This window comes from Diadema antillarum, unplaced genomic scaffold (assembly GCF_040938485.1).
Source record: "Diadema antillarum isolate AM-2024a unplaced genomic scaffold, OU_Dant_1.0 seq00000178_RagTag, whole genome shotgun sequence".
Lineage (NCBI taxonomy): Eukaryota > Metazoa > Echinodermata > Echinoidea > Diadematoida > Diadematidae > Diadema > Diadema antillarum.
In genome coordinates, this window is record NW_027271245.1 from 24,841 (window position 1) to 51,334 (window position 26,494).

Below are 26,494 nucleotides of genomic sequence, written 5' to 3' on the forward strand. Positions count from 1 at the left end.
ATCCAGCCTCGAGTAAGCAGAAACTTCAAAAATTCATAACTTTTGAACCGATTGTCCGATTTTCCTCAAACTCTCAATGATGTGCTCTACTAATATTGCTGCATTCACTCAACCCATATGTCTATGAAGGTGAACTTGTCCTTTAACATTGAGCCCTTAAAGTTCGTTGACCCCTGCCTGTGACCTTTGACCTTGTGGTGACCATCCACTCCCCAAGACACATCTACCATCCAAGTTTGGTCACAAACGGACCTATGAATCAATAGTTATGACCCATAATAGAAACGCGCCATAAAAAACTTAACATTGGGCTCTAAAAGTTCGTTGACCCATGCTTGTGACCATTGACCTTGTGGTGACCATCCACTCCCCAAGGGACATCTACCATCCAAGTTTAGTCACAAATGGAGTTATGGATCAAAAGTTTTGACCCACAATAGAAACGTGCCATAAAAATTTAACATTGGGCTCTAAAAGTTTGTTGACCCCTGCCTGTGACCTTTGACTTTCTGGTGATCATCCACTCCCCAAGGGACATCTACCATCCAAGTTTGGTAACAAACGGACCTATGGATCAAAAGTTATGACCCATAATAGAAACGCGCCATAAAAACTTAACATTGGGTTCTAAAAGTTCGTTGACCCATGCTTGTGACCTTTGATGTTGTGGTGACCATCCACTCCCAAAGGGACATCTACCATCCAAGCTTGGTCACAAATGGAGTTATGACCCATAATAGAAACACGCCATAAAAACTTAACATTGGGCTCTATAAGTTTGTTGACCCATGCTTGTGACCTTTGACCTTGTGGTGACCATCCACTCCCCAAGGGACATCTACCATCCAAGTTTAGTCACAAAATGGAGTTATGGATCAAAAGTTATGACCCACAATAGAAACGTGCCATAAAAACTTAACATTGGGCTCTAAAAGTTTGTTGACCCCTGCCTGTGACCTTTGACTTTCTGGTGATCATCCACTCCCCAAGGGACATCTACCATCCAAGTTTGGTAACAAACGGACCTATGGATCAAAAGTTATGACCCATAGTAGAAACGCACCATAAAAACTTTACATTGGGTTCTAACTGTTCGTTGACCCATGCTTGTGACCTTTGATGTTGTGGTGACCATCCAATCCCAAAGGGACATCTACCATCCAAGTTTGGTCACAAATGGAGTTATGACCCATAATAGAAACGCGCCATAAAAACTTAAAATTGGGCTCTAAAAGTTCGTTGACACATGCTTGTGACCTTTGACCTTGTGGTGACCATCCACTCCCAAAGGGACATCTACCATCCAAGTTTGGTAACAAACGGATCTATGGATCAAAAGTTATGACCCATAATAGAAACGCGCCATAAAAACTTAACATTGGGCCCTAAAGTTCATTGACCCCTGCCTGTGAGCTCTGACCTTGAGGTGACCTTCATATATGGTAAAATGTGAAACTTTGTATGACCCCTCTTCCCTCGAAGTTTGATTGCAATTGAAGCCCAGAGTATAGAGTTATTGAAGTTTTTGTAGCGTTACGGACAGACGAAGGACGGACGGACGACGGACGGACAGACGCTGCAGGCGATCCCTTAGTCTCCCCGCACCTCCGGTGGGCTCGACAAAAATGATGAAAGTGCTTGTTTGTGCTTGGTTCAGCACTGGGTCTATCTCTGCAGCTCTCATGAAAATTGTTGTCTCCACCCTGAATCTTCACAAAATAATACCCGAGTATCTTATACTTGATATGGAGATGTCATTATGTACTTTGGATCTTTGGGGGCATTGCATGAATTAATAAATAAATAAATAAAAATGAAAATAAAAACAGAAAATAAATAATGTAAACGGTCTGCCTCCTTCCAAACTGGTTATCCACTTAGAAGCCCAATTGGCTTTGATGTTGATATTTGGGTCTCTTCAGCCCTACTTGGGAGCCACTGAAAACAATCATAAAATGTTATTTCCTTGTCCCAAAGAATGATTCCAGCCAAGTGTGGCAAAAATCTATTGTGTATTTGAATGGGGAAAATGACAATGTCAGTGGTAATACTTTTGCCCCGCTCCATATTGTACCTTCCTCCCCTTAGGTAATATCACAAAAGCAAAAAGGAAGAACAACTCCACTTGGCTAAAAAAAAAAACAACAAACAAACACACAAAACAAAACAAAACAAAAACAACACAGAGAGAGTATACATGTATTTGGGAGATGTGTTTGCAGAAAATATTTCTATGCACAAAACTTGATAAAAGCACTGTCGGTTTCACAGATCTTACACATGGAAAGAGCCTTGTTCTAACTTTGCCACCTCACGTCGAAAGAAGATGAATACAAGAGTGTTCTTTCGGCTTTAATTCTGATGCTTGCTGTAAGTATCCTCTGTCTACAGCAAAGGGCAGCTCAAAAACAATCTTTCATGCCATGCTTTACAGCTATGTATTAAACAAAGTGTCTTGCATGCTTAGCATGGAAAACTTTCTTTGAGCTTACAGCTGGCTACAATTCATGATACAGATCCACTCTGATACTCTTGATAGAAAAGTAAAGGCCTTAATCTTGTACAGGTGTATTAGCATGATTTCTGTACACCAGTGCTATGACTTGTATAGTTTGCAATGTACTGAACGCAGAACAGCACAAGTATCGTCAATGTATTTACAACACAGTCCAAATGTTTCTTCAATAAGTGTTTTTCTTCATGCCCTGAGAGCCATTTTCCCAGATGAAGCAACTTTGAGCAATTTGGATCATGACAGTATACATAACACTTTGGGGACAGTCCTATTCCATTCATAGCATTTGCATGAATACATTGATGTAACAATGAATTAAAATATAACAGGTTGAAATATATGTACAATATTAATGGAAATTGTTAGAATTCAATTCCCCAATTGTGAGGATGAGATAAAACAGGTGTTTTGCATGACTCAGAGTATACAAGTTATTCAACTTTATGATTTATGGTTAATTTTCACTGCATAACATAATGTCATGAAGCTATCATGAAATCAATAACATCATATATCTCAAACTATGTGGACAACTGAATTGTACAATATTGTACTTGCAAAGAGTATCAAATGCTCACTTCTCTTCAGTCAAAGGTAATATTTAAAAGGATTAATCTTTACTGTTTTAATGATCTGAAACACTTTTTGTTAATATGAAAAGATATGCAGCATATAGCATAAAAAAGGGACCCTCCTAAGATAATTTTTAAAGGCAAATTTGAGGAAAACAAACATATCACAGCAACCTTTAAAGTAGCCAATTTGATTAACAGGCCAGATTTCAACATTTTGTGAGGTTTTGTTTTTTTTGTTTTTGTTTTTGTTTTTGTTTTGTTTTTTCTCTGGTTCTGCAATAAATTATGTTATTGTTCTCGTCATATATGTTTGTCATCGCGGGATATTATTTACCTTGGTGAAATTTTCCTACTTTGCTGATTGGAAGGACACTTCATATATCATAGTTTGTAAATTTGCAGGCAAAAGCTGCTTGAAATCTTTCACTTGAGAGAGAATACTAATAATACTCAAAGGGGGTTGTGAAATCACCATGGACATGTGCGGTCTCTTCAATCATTTTGGCCACGCCCATACCCCTACCACCAACGCTGCAGGCAATATCGGTAGAAACTGTACGGGGCTTTCCAAAATGGCACAATATACCAAGGACTTGGGCTGCCTTCCACCTTTGTGCTGAGCATAGCTATTGCTCGAGCTCTGTCACCTCGGTACTCATGTAAGATCCATCTTACCCAGGGCAGAAGAGCCACAGATGGGAGAGATGTGCCACAAATGAAAATAACCCTCAACATCAAATGCATGGTGCTGCTGCAAGATCTAGTCAAACCGCCTACCAAGCTGATGCAGAAAAAGACAGAGATGCTGCAAAAAGATACCATGGCTGCAAGAAAGAGGTTTGCTTCAATGTGGTCACGTTGGTCACAAACCACACCAAGCTCTCCCAGTCCTCAGGATCCATCTCCCAGTTTGCATCAAGTCTTCCACACACCATGGCCAGAGACGAGCAAGCAAAGGTCGTAGGCTGCTGGTTCCTAAAGGTTGTCATCTGGCTCCTCTTCTTCTGACTGTGGCTGATACCTGACTGAACATCCTCCTTGGAGAGAGGCCAAGAGAAGTCATGTCCAATCACTGCCACGTTTTGTTTGCCTTCACAAGGATTAGAAGGGAAAGAAAATTTAAAGGTCCTGTTTACCTTTGGGAACAGTGATTGGAAAAATGTTCAAGATATAACTTTTTATGCATATGTGTTGGCCAGCTGTATGACAAAACATCTTACCATATAAATTGTTTGCAATAAAGTTTGAAATATAAGGAGATATCACTATTTTTGTCATAAACCATAACTGTAGATGGTTTAATCTGGAAACTTTATATATTCAACAATACTTAACATGAATATACTGGGTCAAATTTTTGCAGTGGTTGTTTCTATTCCTAACTCACATGTTAGAACTATTTTGAAGCACTAATGCTGGGTTTTGTTTCATCTGCAAATGGTAAATTATACCTTTAAGCAAATTTGTAAGAGGAAAATAAAAGAAAGGATAGGGAAAGAAATCTAGTAAAAATGATCAAGCTTCTGGCATTTCCCTACAAGACAGATTTTTTCTATCAACCTAAAACCTTTGAGACGTGTCTGACATAAAATCACTGAAATATTTCATATTTTTTAGAAAATTTTAAAGTGATGAAGGGTAGGTTACAATATCATTATTGGAAATCTACGCAAATTGAAACACTGCTGTAAAGTTATTAGAAAATAGAGCAAGCAATATGTTCTGACCTGGATAGTTAGAATCCTTTATCTGATACATCTACTAGGCAATGATAAACTGGTACAGTCAATAAATGATATTCAGTAATTCAATGCTTTGCTACTGCATACAGTACTTGAGTAATTCAGAAAATAAAAGTGGCACATTTCCCTGGTACATTTGCTAAATTTTGATACATCACAACATAGGTTTATTTTTGGTTTGCCAGTCTTTATTCCTCAGTACATTAGGTGTCCTTCGATGTGATTATGGAGAAAGAAAAACATGGATCAAATTTATAAAGTAAATAGCTCGACTCCAGCTCTGTATGATTTGCTGAGTCACTGTATGAATTTGGGGCTTCGACAATTTGGTGGACAAGCTGTCGTAAGCACCTTGAAATACATCGATCTAGGTTGGTTTGTCATGCCAAACTCTCTAACTACATCAATCAAGCAGTCCCTACACACCAGTGCAAATACATGTGCAAGAATGTAGGACCAACTAAGTTCTATCCCTTCTGTTTCTAGTTAATGCACATCACACGCCAGATACGGGACAATAAATGATCACTATAGCTCACTTCAGTCTTTGGCTTAAAGCACTGTGTGCAGATTGTGTTAACATGACCTTGTTTCACTACAATGTCTGGGCACAAATTTTTATTTGAAATGCTACGACCACTTAGGGCAGTGGCTATGACTTACCGAGGGTATGTTTGGCATATGGCAGGAACTTGTTGTAGAGGGCGTCTCTGACATCTGTAATCGCGAAACAACGATTGTGGATGGAGTGACAGAGGATGATTGCGTGCAGGCGCCCTCTTGGCAGTCGGAACCTGTCCAGGTCATTGTACGGCAGCTTGACAAATTCAGCTCCTACGTTAGGAATTCTGTTCAGCCTTGATAGCAGCCCACTGACATTGTCCCGCCTGGCAGATGAGCAGACCCCAATTATTGTTGACATCCTGCAGATGATGACTGGAGCTTCTGTGGAAGATGAGTATCATTCTGTCACTTTACGCAAGAAATATTTGATACAAACAGTCTGCAAGACATAGACTAATTAATTTAAGCCATTTCACAGTCTAAATCACAATATTGCCTCATATCTTTGACTGGTATTCAGTGAGCCTTTTGCATTTTGGTAAGGCATTCCTGTAGCATATTCATTCATGATGCTTCTTCAAGTATAACAGTTTGTGTTTCGATGTCTGCACTTTTTTTATTAATATATGTCAGAATTTTGTCTGCAGTCATTGTCTAGAGTTACAATGACTAATTTTGTCAAGACATCTAGCGACAAAACGACTATTTCAAACATAAGGCACTGTTACTGCCCTTGTGACTTTATTTCCAAACAAAGTGATTATTTACTTCTGATCCATATTTTGTAAAGTTAATTAGCTACTCTGCAGACATGTAACCAAAATGGATATTAGAGTTAATCTTTTAAGCAGCATCATGCAAGATGAATTGAACTTCAAAATTGAACTAGTCTATCAATATGCAGTGATATTGTTCATTCCCTATAAACATGTAATTTCCAGTTCACGCACTAAAAACTGTCTTGATTACAATTGGACCACTAAATAGACTGAGCAGAGTTAGCGTGTACATGTGCAGCAAAACACTCATGATATTACAGTCATCCACATCTAACCTGGTTGCGTATGTTGAACTGCATCACAAAACTTTTAAAAAAAATATTATGGATTGTTGAATAGATAAGTTAATTTCAGGATATTTAGTGTTTTCTAATTAGTATCAAGTGGAAACAGGTTACTCTGTTGAAAGCTACAGTGGAACGTTGAAGTTTGGAAGCGGCAAATAAGCGGCAAGCGGTTTGGAAGCGGCAAATATCCTTTAAGAATAAATTAAAATCATTTTTATTGAAATTTTACAACATCCAACAGAGTTAGTTTCCCTTTATCATCTCAGTCAAGTCATCATTCTTTTTTACATAAGTCCTCCTATTAAACTATGTCCCTCTCTGTGTTCTAAATATAATGATGTGTTTTTTTTTCTCCTGCATTCTTACCAACATAACTACGTATAATAAATGTTTTGTATTACATTCAATCCAGCTTGTATTTTATCACTTATTTTACATTATGAAATCCAGATTGCTTGCGTCCACGATGGCACATGCTGTAGTTCCCTCTTTTTTCTCCCTTTTTTTCCTCTCTTTTTTTCCTCTTCTTTTTCCTTTCCTTTTCTCTCTTTTTCCTCTTCCCAATCATTTTGATGTCAGTTGACATCGGTTCGTTTATTGTGTTTTATATTGATGTTTTGTGTATTTTTCTGAGGGTCCCATATCGTACAAGCTTTGCTTCTTAGTGGGACCCTCCACTTCCATCCTCATCCTTAGTTGACTTGTATTATACGCTTTATGTATTTAACAAAGATGTAATCACATCTACTTTTCATTTTCATAATTTTCTTATGTACCTTTTCAAGTTTTGTTCTGTATCACAAATATCCCGTGTATAAGCAATGTACATAAATTTCTTTGTTCATTTTGATGGAGGTGAAAATAAAGTTGAAAGTTGAAGTTGAAATAAAGTATAAGTCACACACTTTCACATTTGTGGGTTTTTTTTAGACCCACATTTTGTTCCATCTGAAATGTAGATTTTCTCAATTTCCACCCATGGATGACACTTGTGACAGTGTGCATGAAAAAAACTTAATAAGCTGTAAGAACAGTCAGCAGTTTATGAGTTGCTATGCTTCTTTGACATAAGAATGTTCTTTCATTTATAAATGTGAACAGTTTTAAACACACAACACTACTGAACAGTGGTTGTCATCTCTCCAGGTGGCTCAGTTCTCTGAAGAGATTCTTGTCATAACTCAAATCACCTTTTCTGCCTCTTATCTCAAGAGTAGCATTCCTAGTAAATCCTAACATCACATGTTTATTTTTCCATCACTTATCATCATTAATTTTCTCCATCATAAATTGAAGGCCATAAGTTACCCTTTTCAGAAGATGGCCTTACAGGGACTGTACAGTACTGGTTGAGGTAAGGGATTCATGTTTTGAACATTTCTCAGTGAGATACTGAGAAACCTCTCATGAATTATGAAAATGTAATTTTAAGAAGGATTCAATGTTTATTTGATGAAAATTGGTTTTAAAATGGCTGAGATATCCAAAAAAGTGATAATAATAAAAGGCGACATGCCACAACTTTATTAGGATCTCTTTGTTTCACCTTATTTTTGGATATCTCAGTCATTTCAAAACCGATTTTCATCAAATAAACTTTTGATACCTTTTAAAATTGCATGCTCTTTGACACTTCATAGAGTGGTTTCTGACTATCTCCCTTTAATGTATGAAAAAGAGGAAGAAAATAGTGACTGAAAAATAATCTTTGACGTCCAACAATCATACAGGATCAACCATGTCATTTTCATTGTATCCAATGCAGAGTCATATGGTGCAAAATTAATGAAGTTTTCGTACTCCTTGCCTTGCATGCGCACAAGTACTCCTAGTATACTAAGTACTGGTACAACTACTAGCCATGGCCCAATTAAAAGCATTGATCAGGATTGAGGGTTTTGTTATAGAAGAAGCCATAATGTCTATAATAATGCCAAGGGTGAAAATGCAGACGGAGAACACACGTCTACGGCGCGCCATTTTTATCGGTCAATAAACTAAGTATTTCGAGAGAAACTCTGCTTATCGAGCGATGAACTAAGTTTATCGATAAACTCTGTTTATCAAGCGAAAAACTACGTTTATGGTGATAAATTCAGTTTTTCTCTCGATAAACAGAGTTTCTCTCGAAAAACTTTGTTTATCGAATGATAAACTGAGTTTTTCGGTGATAAACTAAGTTTATCGGTTGAAAAACTAAGTTTATCGGAATTACTGGGCAAATGGCGCGCCATACACGCCGCCGGCAGAGTTACATAACAATAGGCCTACGATACCGAGCTCGAGCCGAGTACTAAGTACGTACACTTATGCCCCAGTTACACAGTGCATTACGATGGGTTACGTCAACTGCGGATAGATACGGATGAGTGGACGCAAGCGGACGCAGCATGGACGCAGGCATCCGTAGGGACGTATGTAGGCCCTAGACGTAACTGTCCGTAACTAATCCGTAAAGAAACGCAAAATGACGGCGCCAAGCCTGCAAAATTTTGAAATGTTCAAAATTTTGCAGAGGGACTCCACTGATGCAGACTTACGCAAGTAACCGTAACTGAACGTGACTATCCGCCACTGAACGTAACTATCCGTAGCTTGGACGCAGACCATCCGCAAAAAGTTTTACCTCCCGTCCATTTGCGTCTACCGTATGGATCCGAAATTAACCACAAGTATCATAACACTAATGCCCCAGTCACACAGTGCTTTACGATGGGTTACGTCCGCCGCGGATAGATACGGATGAGTGAACGCAGGGGGACGCAGCGTGGACGCACGCATCCGCAGGGACGTATGTAGACGTAACTGTCCGTAACTCATCCGTAAAGAAACGCAAAATGATGGCGCCAAGCCTGCGAAATTTTGAAATGTTCAAAATTTTGCAGAGGGACTCTACGGATGCAGACTTACGCAAGTAACCGTAACAAAGCGTAATTATTCGTAACTGAACGTAACTATCGCTATCTATCCGCAGCCTAGACGCAGATCATCCGCAAAAAACATTACCTCTCTTCCGTTTGCGTTCGTAAGTATCCGAAAGTAACCGCAAGTTGAGTGGAAAACGGAAAACGTTGAAGGACGTAATCGTTTGCAGCATCCGTAACTGTCCGCAAATATCCGTAAGCGGACGGAAATATTCGCATCTGGTCGTATCTGTCCGGATCGCCCGCATTTTTTTTTTCGTATGTTTTGTAAAAATTTCTAGTGACGGCAAGGGATCCGCGGGAGTCCGCAGAAAAAAAAAAGACTTTTGGACGTAACGCCGGACGCAGAGCATAATGTGACTGGGGCCTAATGCCCCAGTCACACTTTGCTTTACGATGGGTTACGCCCGCCGCGGATAGATACGGATGAGTAGACGAAGGGAGACGCAGCGTGAACACACGCATCCGCAGGGACGTATGTAGACGTAACTGTCCGTAACTCATCCGTAAAGAAGCGCAAAATGACGGCGCCAAGCTTGCGAAATTTTGAAATGTTCAAAATTTCGCAGAGGGACTCCGTGGATGCAGACTTACGCAAGTAACCGTAATCAAACGTAATTATCCGTAACTGAACGTAACTATCCGTAGCTTGGACGCAGACAATCCGCAAAAGAATTCACCTCCCGTCCGTTTGCGTTCGTTTACGTCCACCGTAAGTATCCGAAAGTAACCGCAAGTTAACGTATCACAACATTTTCGTCCGCTTACGGATATTTGCGGACAGTTATGGATGCTGCGGACGATTACGTCCTTCGACGTTTTCCGTTTTCCACTCGCATGGGAACACAGAGACTCGTGGGAAGCCACACAACTCGTGTTGCCAAGCTGCAGCGCCTTTACCTGAAGGAATGCTACAACACAGTCGGAGCAGTGGAGAGGCAGAACCGCATGGTCAAGTTTTGAAATATCTCCCACAAATGGTCATTTTATGTGGCACCCATGTACACATGACATCGGTTGACCCTTGGTGATGAACTTTTTATGCCTCCGCCACGAAGTGGTGCCGGAGGCATTATGTTTTCGGGTTGTCCGTCCGTCCGTACGTACGTCCGTACGTCCGTACGTCTGTACGTACGTCCGTCCGCTTTCGTTTACGCGATAACTTGAGTATTATTTACTGGAATTTTACCAACCTTGGTCCAAGTATGAAGTATGATGGGGCAATTATTTGATTAGATTTTGGGTGAAATCGGATAAAGGTCAAAGGTCAAAGGTCAAGGTCAACTCATGAAATTGTATCCGTTTACGCGATAACTCAAGAATGGATGGAGCAAATTTCACCAAACTTTGTTGGAGGATGATGTATGATGGGACAACTACTTAGTACTTGATTAGTTTTTCTGTGAAATCGGACAGAGGTCAAATCCTAAAATTTATCTGTTTACGTGATAACTCAAAACTGGATGAAGCAGCTTTCACCAAACTTGGTCCAAGGATGATGTATGATGGAACAATTAGTTGAGTAGATTTTAGTGACATTGGCAAGAGGTCAAAGGTCAAAAGGTCAAGGTCAAATGCTACAAATGTTGCAATTTCCCCCATATCTATGCAATGCCCGAAGGTATTTTCTTGAAACTTGGTGTGGACATGTACTACTGCGCAAAGATTCTCCAGAGAGAGTTTCATGTCATAAGGTCAAAGGTCAAAAGGTCAAAGGTAAGGTGAAAATGTTGCAATATCACTTTTCTCGCAAATGGTTCAATGTATTTTCATGGAACTTGGTGCATACGCATGTACTGACTGGCAGGGATTATATAGGGAACTTAGGGGTCATGGGTCAATAGTCAGGGGTCAAAGGTCAAGGTCAACTCCTCAAAATTTTACTATTTCCCCCATACGATGCAATGCTTGCATTATTAGTTTCAAAACTTAATACATGCATTACCTAATGGAGATTCTCTGGGAAATTTCCAACCAGAAGGTCAAAGGTCAAAGGTTAAGGGTCAAAGGCCAGGTTTCAATGCCCCCCCCCCCCAAAAAAAAAAAACACAATCTATTTTGTACCGTCATCACACTCTTTCTTCATACCTTGGAAATTACTCAATGCATAAACTTCCCCAAAATTCCCCAAATATGTGTTCCTGCACTCTTAGAAAATTATAGCAAACCCAGTTCACAACCATTTCAATATTTTGCCAGTTATGTGAAACTGTCATGGATCACACATTGTGAAGACATTGTACTATACGCCTATTGGGAGAATCATGCATTATGGCGGAGGCATCAGTCGCCATAGCGACATTTCTAGTTTTTTCTTGTACTCTTTGAATGTTTATATTTCGAAAAAGGCTATATTTTTGGTAGGAGATGGGGTGTTGAACAGCGATAAACTATATAAAATGAGAACAAATTTAATATGTCTCTATAGTCTTACCCACTTTACGCTCCATGGAATGTGTATTACATCTTTTTTTTAATATATTGCATTTGGGTGTGGGATGGGTGTTCAACAGTCCTAATGTCTTTTTTCTGGAAATTTAATAAGCATTGCTTTATCATAACAATCTCCTTAAAATAATCCAGTAAGTCATGAATATCACTGCACAATAAGAGCGTAATCCATAGTTTGTCTATTCCATGACTATAAGTAATATTTTCTTACTCTAATGTTTAACTTATCGATCTACATTGTATTTTATTTGTGGTATATTTATGTTATGTATTCTTTACATTTATGATGTTTATTCATAAATTAAGTTGCACAAATAAAATGTAAACTTCAAGTTCAAAATTTCATCTTTTATTATTGTAAAGCAAAATAAAGGAATACCAAATTTTTTCACAACTTATACGTAATTCAATTTCAGTTTTCCCCAGTGTACATTATAAGACAGTCCAATATGTGATAAACTTGCTGTCATAATACACTGACTTGGCAGGGATCGTCAGAGAAAACCATATTGTACATAATCGTTTATAACAATATGTAACTATCCGTAACTATCCGAAAATATCCGCAACTCTCCATAAATATTCGCAACTCTCCGCAAGTGTTCAGAACTATTCGGAAGTTAACGCAAGTTGAAATAACACATTACGTGCCAATTCGTAAGAATATCCCCAAGTGGACGTAAGTATTCGCATTTGGTCGTATCTGTCCGTATCGCCCGCATTTTTTCTCGTATGTTTACACTTTACACTCCATGGAATGTGTGTAACATGTTTGTATATATATATATATATATATATATATATATACATATTGCATTTGGATGGGGGACGGGGGTGTTGTAAAGTCTTTTCTAATCTTGAAATAAGCATAACTTTATCATGACAGTATCCTTAACACACAACCCAGTATGTCATGAATATCGATACACAATTACAGCGTAACCAAAGTTTGTCTATTTCATGACTGTAGATTATATTTTCTTACTACATTGTTTAACTTATCGATCCATATTGTCTTTATTTGTTGTATGATTGAAATGTTATGTGTTCTGTACATCTATAATGCATATTCATATTTGAGTTCCACGAACAAAATTCAAATTTCAGGTGCTAAATTTCAATTGTCTTTTTTTTTTGTGCTTTAAAACAAATTAAAGGAATACGAAAAATCTTCACAACTTTCACGTACACCTGTAATATAATTTCTGTTTTCCCAAGAGTACAATATAAGACGGTACAATATTGCTGTCATAAATACACTGACTGAGCAGGGATCGTCAGAGCGATGAAACCACATTGTCCACAATTATTCATACCAATCTGTAACTCTCCGTAACTATCCAAAAATATCCGCAGCTCTCCGTAAATATTCGCAAATTTCCGCAAGTGTTCAGAGCTATTCGGAAGTTCACGCAGGTCGGAACATCAAATTGCGTGTCAGTTCTTAAGATTATCCTCAAGTATCCGCATCTGGCCGTATCTGTTCGTATCACCCGCATTTTTTATTCGTATACGTTTTGTAAAATTTTCAAGTGACGACAAGGGATCGCGGGAGTACTCAGAAAATATGACTTTTTTGGACGTAACGCCAGACGCAGAGTATTATGTGACTGGGGCCTGTAATGACGTATTCTTCTGTTTCTCCCTGGCGAGTGACCGCAATACCGTCAGCTGGTATCATGTCACGATCAATTCAATTGTTGTATAGATGGAGATAAATGGTTTTACTGGAATGACGCAATACTGATGTCAACCACACGCAGTCACGCTTACGGGCAAAAAGGAGCACATCATGCCATGGACAGAAGAACGTGAACAAGCTCTCCTTATTGAACATATTAATGCACACGCTAGCCATGATTGCCACTGATGTGCTATATTTATTGTTTTATTTGTCTCTAAATATATGTCATTCCGAAATACATTGTGATAAGTAACAAACAAATAAACAATAAAAAAAATGGAGATATCAACTGCCACAAAGTTAACTGCATGGGGTACCTCCACTTCTCCCCCGGGCCAATAGGTGTTATAATTACATAGACCTTCAATTTCCAATTTGAAGTTCAGTGATCTCGACCACTCGTATTTATCCACCACAAAGGCAATTATACAATTATTATATTGCTATCCAAAAAACAAATATTATCTTTGAATAACCTGGCGGAACCATAGCAAAGAGAAAATTACTTTCAAGGGATTGTATAGATTTGGTCGAGACCTATAAAAACATATGGTCTCTACCACTTTTTAGTGAGAAAATGATAAGCCTCTCATGAAATATGAAAGATCAGGTAATTCAAAGACGGATTAAACGTTTATTTGATGAAAATTTGGTTTTGAAATGGCTAAAATATCCAAAACAGCAATCCCAATAAAAGACGGGACCCACCTTTTATCAACATTGCTTTGTTTTTGAATTACTTTGTTTTGAATTACTTTGTTTTTGAATTACTCATCCATTCCAAACTGATTGTCATCTCATAAACTTTGAATTCTTTTCGACTAGTATGCTCTATATTATTTAATGAGTGGTTCTTGGTATCTCGCAACTTTAAAACTCAATTTTCATCTCCACCAATATGATATACCATCCGTTTAATTAATTTTGTGACGGTTGATATTGACTCCCCCGCCCCATCAGATGTTGTTCATTTTTATTTTTCTTGACATATCCCTGGACAACTAGATGGAATTATGGCTGGACTATGACATTTCACATAAGATCAAGGAACGGAGACCTCTGATTTTAGGTAGTAAGTATAAATGGCTGACCAAAAATCAATTTACTGCCAGACGGATGAATTGCAGCTTTTTTTTTTTACATTTCCTTTGGGTAATATCAAACATAATCATGTAATCATACTTCGATTGCAGCATGAAACTATGCAATCATTATGAAAAAAAAGATAGAATGACACATAATGAACAAAATAATCAAATAATTTAATAACATATCAAAACAGCTGCTATATACAGGCAAGTTAAGCATATTTCACAATCATGATTTTATATGTAATACATTCACAATGTATATGTTTATGCACAAAAACGTACATAGAAAAAAAGCGTGTCCCAGAAAAAAACGAAACCGGGTTTTCATGCAACTTTTTACTATTGAAAACATACATTTCCTGTATGAGATATACATCAATGGATATTTTGATAAACTTTTCTTCTTTCATTTGATGTACAACTTGATGTTCGTCGTTAATGAGTTAGAACTGAGTTATATAGAACAATGAACATTGGTGCTACCAAATTTTCATTTGCACGCGAAAATGGTGACTTTAAGTGATTTTTTCAGACTTTTAACGTTGCGTATTCGAAAAACAAAGTTCATTACCGAAATATTTATGTTTTCCTCTTTTATATGAGACCTTACGCGTCAAATATGAATAACGCACGCTTGAGAAAAAATTACAGGAAAACATGCTTCATTTCTACCGATTCTACGGATAGTCGAAAAACAAGCATTCAGCTCTCTCGACTTAGCATTAGAAAATGGGATCATCTGCACCATTGAATTCACCCAAAACAACCGCAGTGCTACAGTGAATGTTGTTCGGGGGGTGGGGGGAAAACCCTTTGTTATCATTTATTTTGAATTAGCTATGAGACATAATCAATAATTGAAGACTAACATCGTGAGTATTCTCAGGATGATACAGTGATTTTGTACCTCAAGCTTATTTCACTGTTTTTTCATTCCTTTCTACTTTTCCCTCACGCGTATTTAGTCCTTCCTCACTGACAGGGTTTTTAAGTTTTTGAAGGGGGAGGTGAAGCAGAAAGAGAGGGTACATCACTTTATTCATCACTGAATTTGCGCTTCTAACATTTCAAAATAATGTGCAAGTGCAGGACAGAAAGTCGTCTTTTTTTTGGGGGGGGGGGGGAAGGCTCGGAAGGTTTTTCTCAGTCCGTTACTCCCACCCCACCTTCCCAAACATTCTGCTGATGAACACCTTTTGCTCTGTAGTTATCTGCATGGTCAAGCCAGCTCATGATCATGTGCTAATTTACGACCCTATTCACAACCGAACCGTCTGTAACAATCCCTTTTACCCCTCCCTTCATGCGTGTGTAAATTCATTGAAGCATGAAGGACATTGTTATCAGCCAAGTTGGGCATGTCGGGAAAGCTAACTGGCTCCTTATTTACTATCTACTAGTATCTACCTGGGTAAAATGGAAGCATATTTTCAAATTAAGTTTTCTCGGGCAGGCGTTGATCATGTTTTACGCATGGGATATCATGTGAAAGCAAAAAGAATGAATATTACGGCTATGAATTTATTCTATGCAAAAGATTGAGAAGAGACTTCCACCTCCCTGCTATTGTTGAGAGGATTAACTTTAAGCATGTTGTTCTTGTGTTTAAAGCGCTTAAAGGCAAATCTCCATCTTACATTTCAGAGCTCCTGAGGCCTACCAGCTCGTAGCCTGAAATCATCCAGGCAAGATCAAGACCAAAGGAATTTCTCAACCTCACAGCTCAGGGAGACAGAATCTTTTTCGAACCCAAGCTTTGGAATGCCCTCCGTCGATTGATCAGGAAGGCAGTAGTTAGCATATTTCATGACTTACGTACCTGAACACTTGCTGCTCACCTACGCCTTCCTAACAATCGCATCTAAACGTTGACTTCGGATAACGGCAATTAGATATCCCAACAGGATAACTGACTGAACAGTTGAAGTTCAGACATTCTCGATCAGGCGCCAAGAGCGCCCATCAAAGGTCGAGGATACCGGTGCTACTGGAAGCCATCATCATGCCTTTATGCCCGTACAGGTGGTATAGTGTCACGTGATCACGAGTTGAACATATTCAGTTTAAAAACGGAACTGTTTCACTGACTTGTGTAAAATCATCACTCTTGCAGAGAGGTTTCATAGCAAAACAGCAAAAGTACAGGGGGGTGAGACACCACTTACACTTGTACCAGTGGTCCTCACCTCCTGTCTGCTCTCGGTGACAACTTGCCATAAACTCCTGAAGCAGTTGCAGGTCATCTTCGTCCATATGTACTATTCTGTCCAGCCTGCCGCAAATCAATGCGAGCCTGGAGCACTGGAAAGTAGTCGGCTGTTCCCTTTTAAACCTCTCCATGAACGTTTCTTTCACTGACTCACCATCCCCTAACGGCCATTTGAAATCATGTCCGATGACGGCCACGTTGTCTTTCCCTGTTTAGCAGATTTATGAATAACGAACACACACATATCAAACAGGATTAAATGAGATTAAATGAGCCTTATCATTTTCACACCCACACACACACACACACACACACACACATATATACATATATATATATATATATATATATAATAGTAAACCATTTTTATGGAGTGCAAATTACATTCAAGTCTCTAAGCGCTTTTAGAAATGAGAAAAGGCAGATACTAGTACATTGTGTAAGAATACACAAAAACAAAAACAAAAGAAAATTACATGTATATCAATCTAAAACACATCATTAATCAATTTACAAAACAATGACAGTTACTTTACAAACAAATGAGACTTTAATAAAGACTTGAACTGATATAATGATATATATATATACATATATATACATATATGTGTATGTATATATATATGTATATATGTATATATATATATATATATATATATATATATATACAGTATGCAAAATGTTAAAGTTTGTTAATTAGTAGTGTATAAGTGCAATATTCTATATTCTATATTGGCATATGGAATTAGATTACACTGAAAGAAGGCCCACTATAGTTTTTTAGGACCACGGATATTTTCTTATGGGGAAAGTTAATTAAATTTTTGATTTTGTATAAAACGAAATCGGAAAAAAAAAAGACTTGCAGAACATCGACCGATCATTAGTTCGTCCGGAGTATGAAGGTTCCATAAAATAATGTCCGATATATAAATATATATATATTTATAGAATTGAAATAAATGTTATAATGTTTGTTAGCGTTAAATAAGAAATTATAATTGTTGATACTGGCGCATTAATCTCATGAATGTTATTTGTATTGTATGTTCTTGAAATTGTGATTTGTAATTTTCGATGTATACCTGCAATTATCTAAAGGGATAATTGACCTGGTTATGTATAAACATTTTCTTGAATAAAGAAATGATTCAATCAAAAATCATATTATATTATATTATATTAGTATTAGTTTCTCTGGTGGCAACAATGTCAAGCCCTGCATCATACAAATTATGTATAAAGTGTGTGTGGGGTGCATGCTATGAACCAAAAAAAAAAAAGAAATTTCATCGTTACTTTAGATATGTGCATTGAGAGAAAATGTTCACTGTATAATTATCAGATTATGAAACTACGTGAAATTGAAATGTGGACCTTTTATTTTATCATGTATGTAGTCCCACACTCTTCATGATATTTCAGATGATATCACAATCAAACATAGTTCTTGGATGTTATCTTTCTGTGTCAATTCAAATTATTGTTGGTGATAAGCACAATCAGGGTATGCAATCATGACTTTCTCACTTTAAAAAATTGTAACTTCTAAAAGAATGCACCAACTGACTTAAAAATTCACATGCAGCATGCTAAGACATCAGTAATCACATGTGGTAAGACAATAGCTAATTTCTTCTCATTTACTGTTAATTATTAAAGATTAATTACCAAAAAGTCCCCCAAAACCCACGTAATGCGTCAAAAAAGCGTTTTACAACTTACGTAAAATCAAGATTTGAGGTCCATATTTTAAGTCTACCCCTATGTGTTTGGTATCAAATTAATGGATTTTTTCCTGGCATTGCTTGCATGCAATAAAAAACAGTGGTTCTTTCAGGTGGAGAAAGTTATAAGGTCTGAAGTCCCATCCTTGTAGGAGTGTAATTCTGGCTTATTTTTGTGACATTGTGACCTTTTAACCCATGCTGTACAGCTATACATGGAGAAACAGCTTATTTTTCTGCTTTTCCTAAAAGTACTGAAGACACACTACAATATGGTGCGCAGTTTTGAGTTTTGAGCCATTTTCAAATGCTGAGTAAAATAAGTGCAGCCGTTTTTCAGTATTTTCAGTGAGGTATATCCTAATTTGACTACTTTAAAGAATCTTTTCCCCTTATTGAATATCCTTGTTTTTTAACCATGAATTGTACATATGTAGAATCTATTGTGTGAAAATTTTAGCAAATTGAGCAATAGGAACTTATTTTTTTATATTTTTACAAATTGCTGAGCATAAAAAAAGTGCAATACACGCCCATGTTATACTGCATGAAGGTCATATGATAAGTGTTCAGTGTTCATATTTCAATGCTTGTTCAATTTCTAAAGATATCATAAGCAAAAACATAGTATTTTGGCTTAATGTGTCATTGTTTGAGTGTCACAGCTTGGATATCAACTCAAGTCATCATAAATCTCACATTCATTCTTCTATCTGTGTTTACAAATATGAGAATTGATCCAAACACTGTGCGCACATTCAACTAGGTCAAACTGTACAGATAATTTTTTGATGAAAAATATAATATCTTCCAAAGTACCAGCCCTAATTTCATAAAAAATTGTAATAATGGCCACTGCCCACTATATGTCTGTTACCTATTCCTGAAAGTTTCGCCTCTTCACTCTTTGGCAAAAGTGAAATATGATTAAATATGTAAAAGTGGTTTTATTTGAATTCAAAATAATGCCTACAAAATTGATCATCCATTTCGAGAAGTGAAAATATGAAATTCATTCATATTTTGTGATATGTCATGGCTATGTGCTGGTGGTGAATGAAAGGGATATTTATCAGGAATATCTAACAGCAATATCAGATTTTAAAAAAAAATCTCCTTTTTTTAATGAATTTTTCCAATATATTAGTCATTTCAATATAATTCGACACCCCTAATTTAAATGCTAATTTATGCGCTGTTTAATGCAAAATTTTGACTCTTTCTTTACATGAAATGAAAATTTGAACACTCAGCTACAACAAACAACAAAAAAAGCATTTTCACCAAGTTTTTTTCATTTTTGCCCTGTTACACAATTGCATACCCTGATTGTGCTATTGACCTGTTTCAATTACACTTGTATTCTTGTATAAACATCTTTTCTTCTTGAATATCCTCCCAAGAGAAAATGTTGTGTTGTAATAAAATAGTTCTACTTGTAATCCATTCTTAAAAGCCTTGCAAAGTTCGACGTGGATCCTTCGAGAAAGAAACCTTTATTATCAAACGATAAAATCAAACGATACTGGTTGCATTGTGCTTGCCGTTTTTTATTATTATCATTATTATCATTTTTGCACTCTCAACTTATTTTTTCATTGTTTGACGCTCCTAGAAATTGAATATCAAATGAATGATAAATATATTGACAACAAAAATGCAAACCGTGTTGAAGTATACGTAAGGATTAAACCTTGTTTCCACCCTTGCAGTAGTCCGCTTTGAATGTTTTTTTTTTCTTATAGCATGAAGATATTTGAAGTTCTTCTCGATAAAACAAAATATAACCTAAATGAATAGAAAAATGGCTAAAATGCTCATTTTACTGATTTTTGACAGATTTTGGGTTACTTCAGCTTGTCAGCTGTACTATATCTCTTCGGTATCAAAACCTTGATTCTTTGTCTTACTGAGATTAAGCAAGAAAACCTGAAATAAAATGAACTATCTCTAAACATTTAATTCTAACACAATTTCTGAAGTCCATTCATAGCACTTTAATCGCGTGACGTCTCATAGATTCATGAAAGAAAGAAAATTTGCATCCATTGATTCTACAGCAGTACTGACGTCACGAAGTACCTGGGTTAATCGTTAGCAGTGTAATATCACTGTTTTTCATAATTAGTCACAATCTGACAGCATATTCGACTTGACCCATATCAAATGAAAAGAGTTATAGAAGCAGCATTCAAATATGTCATGTATATTTCGTCGTTTTTGTCAAAATATGCAAATGAAATGAAGGAATGACGTTATTCCTTACAAGCCTTCCGCTGACCTTCATTAATCTTTTTTTTTTCGACATGAAATCAAAAAGAAGCTTCTATCCTTCGCTTTTAATGCATTTCTGCTTTGCAATGAAAATCAGTGGCCACTTTTAGGAGAGAGGTTGGAAGTTAGTAAATTATGGACTAATTGCATAAATTTGACTAAATTTTCGTTCACAAAACAATAAGACCTTTGTTTGTTCATGATCTCCAGCTAATTTTCTCATAGGGTTGTGAAAAAAAAAATAGGTATAAACGTGAGAAACTTTCTTACTTCACTTAAGATTTTGATGTGACTTCAATCTAATATTCTGCTTTTCTGATTTTGATCTTAAAGTCAACCTGACCATGCCATAAAAGTATTGCCCTTTAAAATAAGTATAAATAACAGTTAAAACACATGCACAGACCATTGTCTCTAAAAAGACATGGGTGTGTAAAAAACAAAGTTGTTTTGTATTCCTTTTTTGTAGTTCAATCAGTTTTCTTTTCTAATGAGTGTCAATGTTTCAGAACGTTACCGAAAACTCTCTTCGCATTGGACAGAAATCCATCGTAAAGGGCGTCTGTAACATCGGTGAGGGCAAAACGGCGATTGTGTTTGGAGTGACAGAGAATAATGCCATCCACGTTCATTGAGTCCAGTGGGTAGCTTCCTACATCATTGTACGGTAGTTTGACGAATTTGATATCAGCATTGCTTGTTTCTCTAAGACGCGTTAGGAGAGCTTGGATGTTGGTCTCCATGTCAGACGTGCAAACTCCGATCGTTGGCATGGTGACGGTGTCTGCTCACACGGTCAGTGATTCTGAGGAATAGGAGACATGTACGAATTAGTAAATGAGTATTGAACCGTCACATATCACATGAGTACAATGCGTAGGCCTTCGTAACATTGTGTTCTTAAAACAACAAAAGCAAATAACACTAATCGGACTGAAGGTACGAATGAATGGAGGACCTCTCCACCATTCCATGGTCATGCAAGATTAAAATGGACTTTGCTCCTTTCAGACCAGAAAAGTGCAGCAATAAGTTTCAGCTATTAAAGTATTATTTACCATTAGCAATGGAAAAACAACCCGGCTTTAGTGCTTCAAAATAGTTCTAAAATGTGAGATAGGGATAGAAACAAGACACGTACAAATTTGAAACAATATAATCAATGTTAAGTATTGTTTACTTGTACAGAATGTGAACAATAGTTATAGTGAAAATTTTTCTAGACTAAACCGTCTACAGTTATGTTTGTTTTGTTTTTTGGAAAAACAATGATATCTAGTCATATTCTAGGCTTTATTACGATTCTATTTAATATGGTAGGATGTTTTGTGATACAATTGACCTACTTATGCCCCAAATGTGATATCTCAAACATTTTTAAATCACTGCTCCCAATGGTAAACGGTACCTTTAAAGGTGCTCCCGTAGTGACACTCGTCTGAAAGTTGCAAAGTTGCACCCGAAAACATACTCCCGGTGTGACATTATGGTAAAGATGCAAAGCTGAACCTAGTTTTTTTTTTCTTTTTTAGAGTGCAGAGAAGAATATCTTTAAGGATTCCTATTATTTTTTACGATGAATGATCGCTATAGCTCACTTGAGCCATGACCTATGTGGTCCATGCTTGAGCCCAGTTAGACTGAAAAAGAAAAGCCCGTTATGTTGTAATAGACTGTATATCTTTGTTATTGCTATCATTTGTGGGTTTTTTTTTACGATGTATAAAGAAAGAATATCTGTTATCTACATCCTTTGTTGATTTTTGTGACCTTGCAGAATTTTCAAAGGCTTACGACTGTTGTCAGTTATAACTGACTTTTAACTAATCTGCCACATAAGTTAGGATATTAAAGCTCATGATACTTTTATTTCAGTGGAATTGATTCATTCAACATGTCCCCTCGAATCTCTCTCCAATACAACATATTGGATAGATATTTGAAGATGCTTATTCATGAACAAAGTGATCATTTCAGAAAAATCCCCCTAGAACCTGGGACCTATTTCATAAAGTATGTATGGGAACTCGAACGGCAACTGTCCATATCCACAAGTAACAGCCAATTAGGAAGCTGAGTTCTTGTCGCTACCATGACAATTGGCATTACAGCAGGACTTACTATCATATCAACTTTTTTTTTAATAAAATGGGGCCCTGATTGGATGAAGTTGAGCTCCTTCGCGAAGTGTACATGTAGTGTGCTTTTTTAGACATGCGGTAATTGACGGGAAAGGAGAAGATGCGGAGCTGGAGAAAATGAGGGGGGGGGGGTTATCTCTTACCGGCTGGAGCAACCATTGTAAAATCGATCACTAATTTCACTTAGTCAACCGATCAATCCCCCTCTCTTTCCACATTATGTGGAGATGGGAGTTTCAGCCTCAGGTACTGCGCAAGAACCTCTTCATTTATTAATCGGAATGTGTACCACGTATACTTGCATCGAATAAGTATAAAAACACACACACACACACACACACAAATGAACACTGGAATAAAACGACAACAACATACAACCCAGTGACAGGCTTCGAGGCACGCTATTTAGAAACTGAGCGGGCCTACCAAAACATATTCACTTATAAATACGAATATGTATGGGGAAATTGCGGTACTACCAAAATAAAATCTTTAAATTACAAAAGAAAGTTATACGTACTTGTACTTTATCGCATTTCCTTGCTCATACTGATTCTTCATGAACTTAAAACATTAAAGGTTTCTGACTTGAATATCATTTAAGTAGCAGTAATAATGTCTAAATATATTCATGATCAACTTCCGTCATTTTTCAATAGCATGTTAAGGTTTAATACTTCTGTCCATTTCAAAGAATTTTGAAAAATCTTTTTAAAAAGATGTATGAAAAAAAAAATTATCAATGAACCGAGTGATTGTGTGTACAGGTTTTGAAATGTCTTGGACAGTTTATATGCATCTCTTTCGAAAACCAAACTGAGATTCACATAGGGCCCCTACTGTGTTTTTTTACCAACCTTGAAAAATATAAACACGAGAATGAGCCACCTTTTCAAATAATTTTGAGAATGTTGGGATATGTCATAAGAGGTTTCTCATTATCTCTGAAAGTTATTATCAAAGCAACGTTGGAAACCTGAAGCCCCATCTCAAATGAAATTGTACCATCCCTTTAACCGGTTGAGGACGGGCTGATTTTGCTACAACCCTCATTTCCCATAAACACCTGCCCCTGCTCGAGACTCGTCCTCAATGGGTCAACAACGACAAACTGGCTTCTGTTTTGCAAATTTAACTCTCAAACAAATCTAATGATTGACATCTTGAATTATTCCATATAAAGAATATATCATGGTTAACAGTTTCAAAGAATTTTGAAAAAATCTATTTAAAAAGATGTATGAAAAAAAAATATCAAAAAATATCAATGGACCGAGTGATTGTGTGTACAGGTTTTGAATTTCGAGAATGTTGGGAAAGGAAAGATCGGTCTTTAATTTGTTAATTCTTCAGGGTCGATGTCCCTTTATAACATTAACAATTTTCATCTTGTCAGAAACAACCAGTGCTAAGTGACAGGTTAAATACGTGTACATAAGAAGCTCAGCTATATTTCAGAAACCATATGTTTTGAAAGAAAATTCGTCCCATCATATCCAGGGTTTTTCGGTTAGAAAAATTCAGTTAAGTTATATACCAAGGAGGTATCACATACCTCCTTGGTTTGAAATACAAAGGACCCTATACAGTATTGTGCTTTTAATACCAAAAGACTGTATACTTGTAATCACTGGTAACTTCCATATGCGTTTGGTGTGCCATTAGTGATAAGACGCCGAGCGACCCATGTACTGAGAAGTATACTCATATGAGGAGGTGACACCCTGTACGCTACTTACAGACGAAGGCTGACACGCTGATCATGCTGATAGCTAGCAGCTGTGCAGTGGGCACAACCACAACAGAAACCTGTCCCATGATCCGGAAACCAATTGTGCTTTAAAGGACCAACAGTATCCTGCAATGTTACAAGTACATTGTATGTGCCTCTCATTCGTGCACCTTCACCAATATACGTGTACCGTAGTACATGAACATAATGGCGTCCGTCAGGACCTGGGAATTCCCATCGAATGTTCGTATACTGGTAGTCTTGCTCAATTCTGAACGTAACTTTCGTTTGTTGGAGGACAGGCGACAGCACCAGGCATGTATCATGTATCACTCCATGGCGGGTGTCCGGTCTGACATGCCAGTGTCATGTACTGCTAATTTTCTGAAAATTTATCGCTATATACGCAGTATAGGGGTGTAAGTTAACACACACACACACACACACACACACACACAACACACAACACACACACATATATATTACATATCTCTATACTTATATATTATCATATATGGTCCAAAGGAATAACTGTATCTCTTCTAAACACACATTTTTTTTTTCAGTGTGAAGAATTAAGTTTATCATCATGTATTGTGATTAAATCTAGATACTTGGAAATGCAACAATAAATATTTCGTAGATTATTCTTCACATTTTCTTGAACGATGCTTATTTTTTCCATAAGGTAACCCCGAAGTCAATATTTTTATGAAATATGTAATACACATTTGCATACACATACAAACATACGAATACATAAAAATAATGTTTTGTAAACACACACAGACACGCACTCACACACACACACAATACACACACACACACACACACATATATATATATATATATATATATATATATATATATATATATATATATATATATATATATGTATATACTCTACTTATATAGTACATGTTCTGTCTGGTTGGTTCACATCCAGCAGACACGGAGATGTGTTTACATTATTATATAACTTATAGATTGCATAATAAAATGATTTTATTTGTCATCTGAAAATTGAAGCTTTCTACCTGTCTCTCTCTCTCTCTTTCTCTCTCTCTCTCTCCCTCTCTGTCTGTGATCACGAGCGCCTGATCATTTTCGTTTGCCACACTTTTGTCATCTTCCTGAGTTGTCATTCAAAGTTTCCATTTCGATATTATAAGGCTCAATTTGATTGAATTCAATGCAATACTTCTACTCACCATACAATGCAGACACAATGATATGAAAGATATTAAATATAGATATATCATTTACGATATCAGAAGCATATAAAATAAAATGCAGTGACAACAGACAAGGGCTCCAGTAAACATTTCTCATACAATGTGATGTGTAGAGATTTATTGTGGGCGATTACTTAGTATAGGAAACTATAGACCACTGTAGACACACATCCAAGTCAATACACGAAAGCTGTAGTAGATAATATGAATGATAAAATGTCCAGACACGGGAGTGTTGAGAAAGTATGTGGGAAGAGGATGGGGGAAGAAACATATTACAGGAAGGGAAAATATTGTAGATAGGAGTAAAAGAGATTAGACGTTTAAGAAACAATATATAGGACTCAATTACAGGAGTGACATATAAACATCATTACATTAAATCACATTCTTAATGATACATACCGTTTTGGATTTCGGGGACGTCACATATTTTCACAAAGCAGTGATAAAGCAGTGGCAGTTATATCTTGTTACTGGAAACTTTAGCATATGATTATCATGATATCTCCTCTCGTGTTTTTCCATTGGTGTGTATGTTGATCTCCTTGAATCGTCCCTTTT

The 26,494-nt window shown here is 36.9% G+C and overlaps 1 protein-coding gene across 2 annotated transcripts; it reads right to left on the reverse strand.

Annotated features, from left to right (window-relative positions):
* Nucleotides 1-3,212: 3,212 nt before the first annotated feature.
* LOC139728413 (uncharacterized) lies at nucleotides 3,213-24,870 on the reverse strand. Of its 2 annotated transcripts, XM_071639357.1 has the most exons (5): nucleotides 24,703-24,870; nucleotides 21,340-21,627; nucleotides 16,799-17,029; nucleotides 5,496-5,777; nucleotides 3,213-4,180 (listed from the first exon to the last, which is right to left on the reverse strand). In XM_071639357.1, exons 2-5 carry the CDS (start codon nucleotides 21,593-21,595, stop codon nucleotides 3,864-3,866), a joined length of 1,086 nt encoding a protein of 361 aa, XP_071495458.1. In that variant the 5' UTR covers nucleotides 21,596-21,627; nucleotides 24,703-24,870; the 3' UTR covers nucleotides 3,213-3,863. The 2 variants fall into 2 exon arrangements, with proteins under 2 accessions (XP_071495458.1, XP_071495459.1); XM_071639358.1 differs by lacking the exon at nucleotides 24,703-24,870 and having other exon boundaries at nucleotides 21,340-21,820.
* Nucleotides 24,871-26,494: the final 1,624 nt, after the last annotated feature.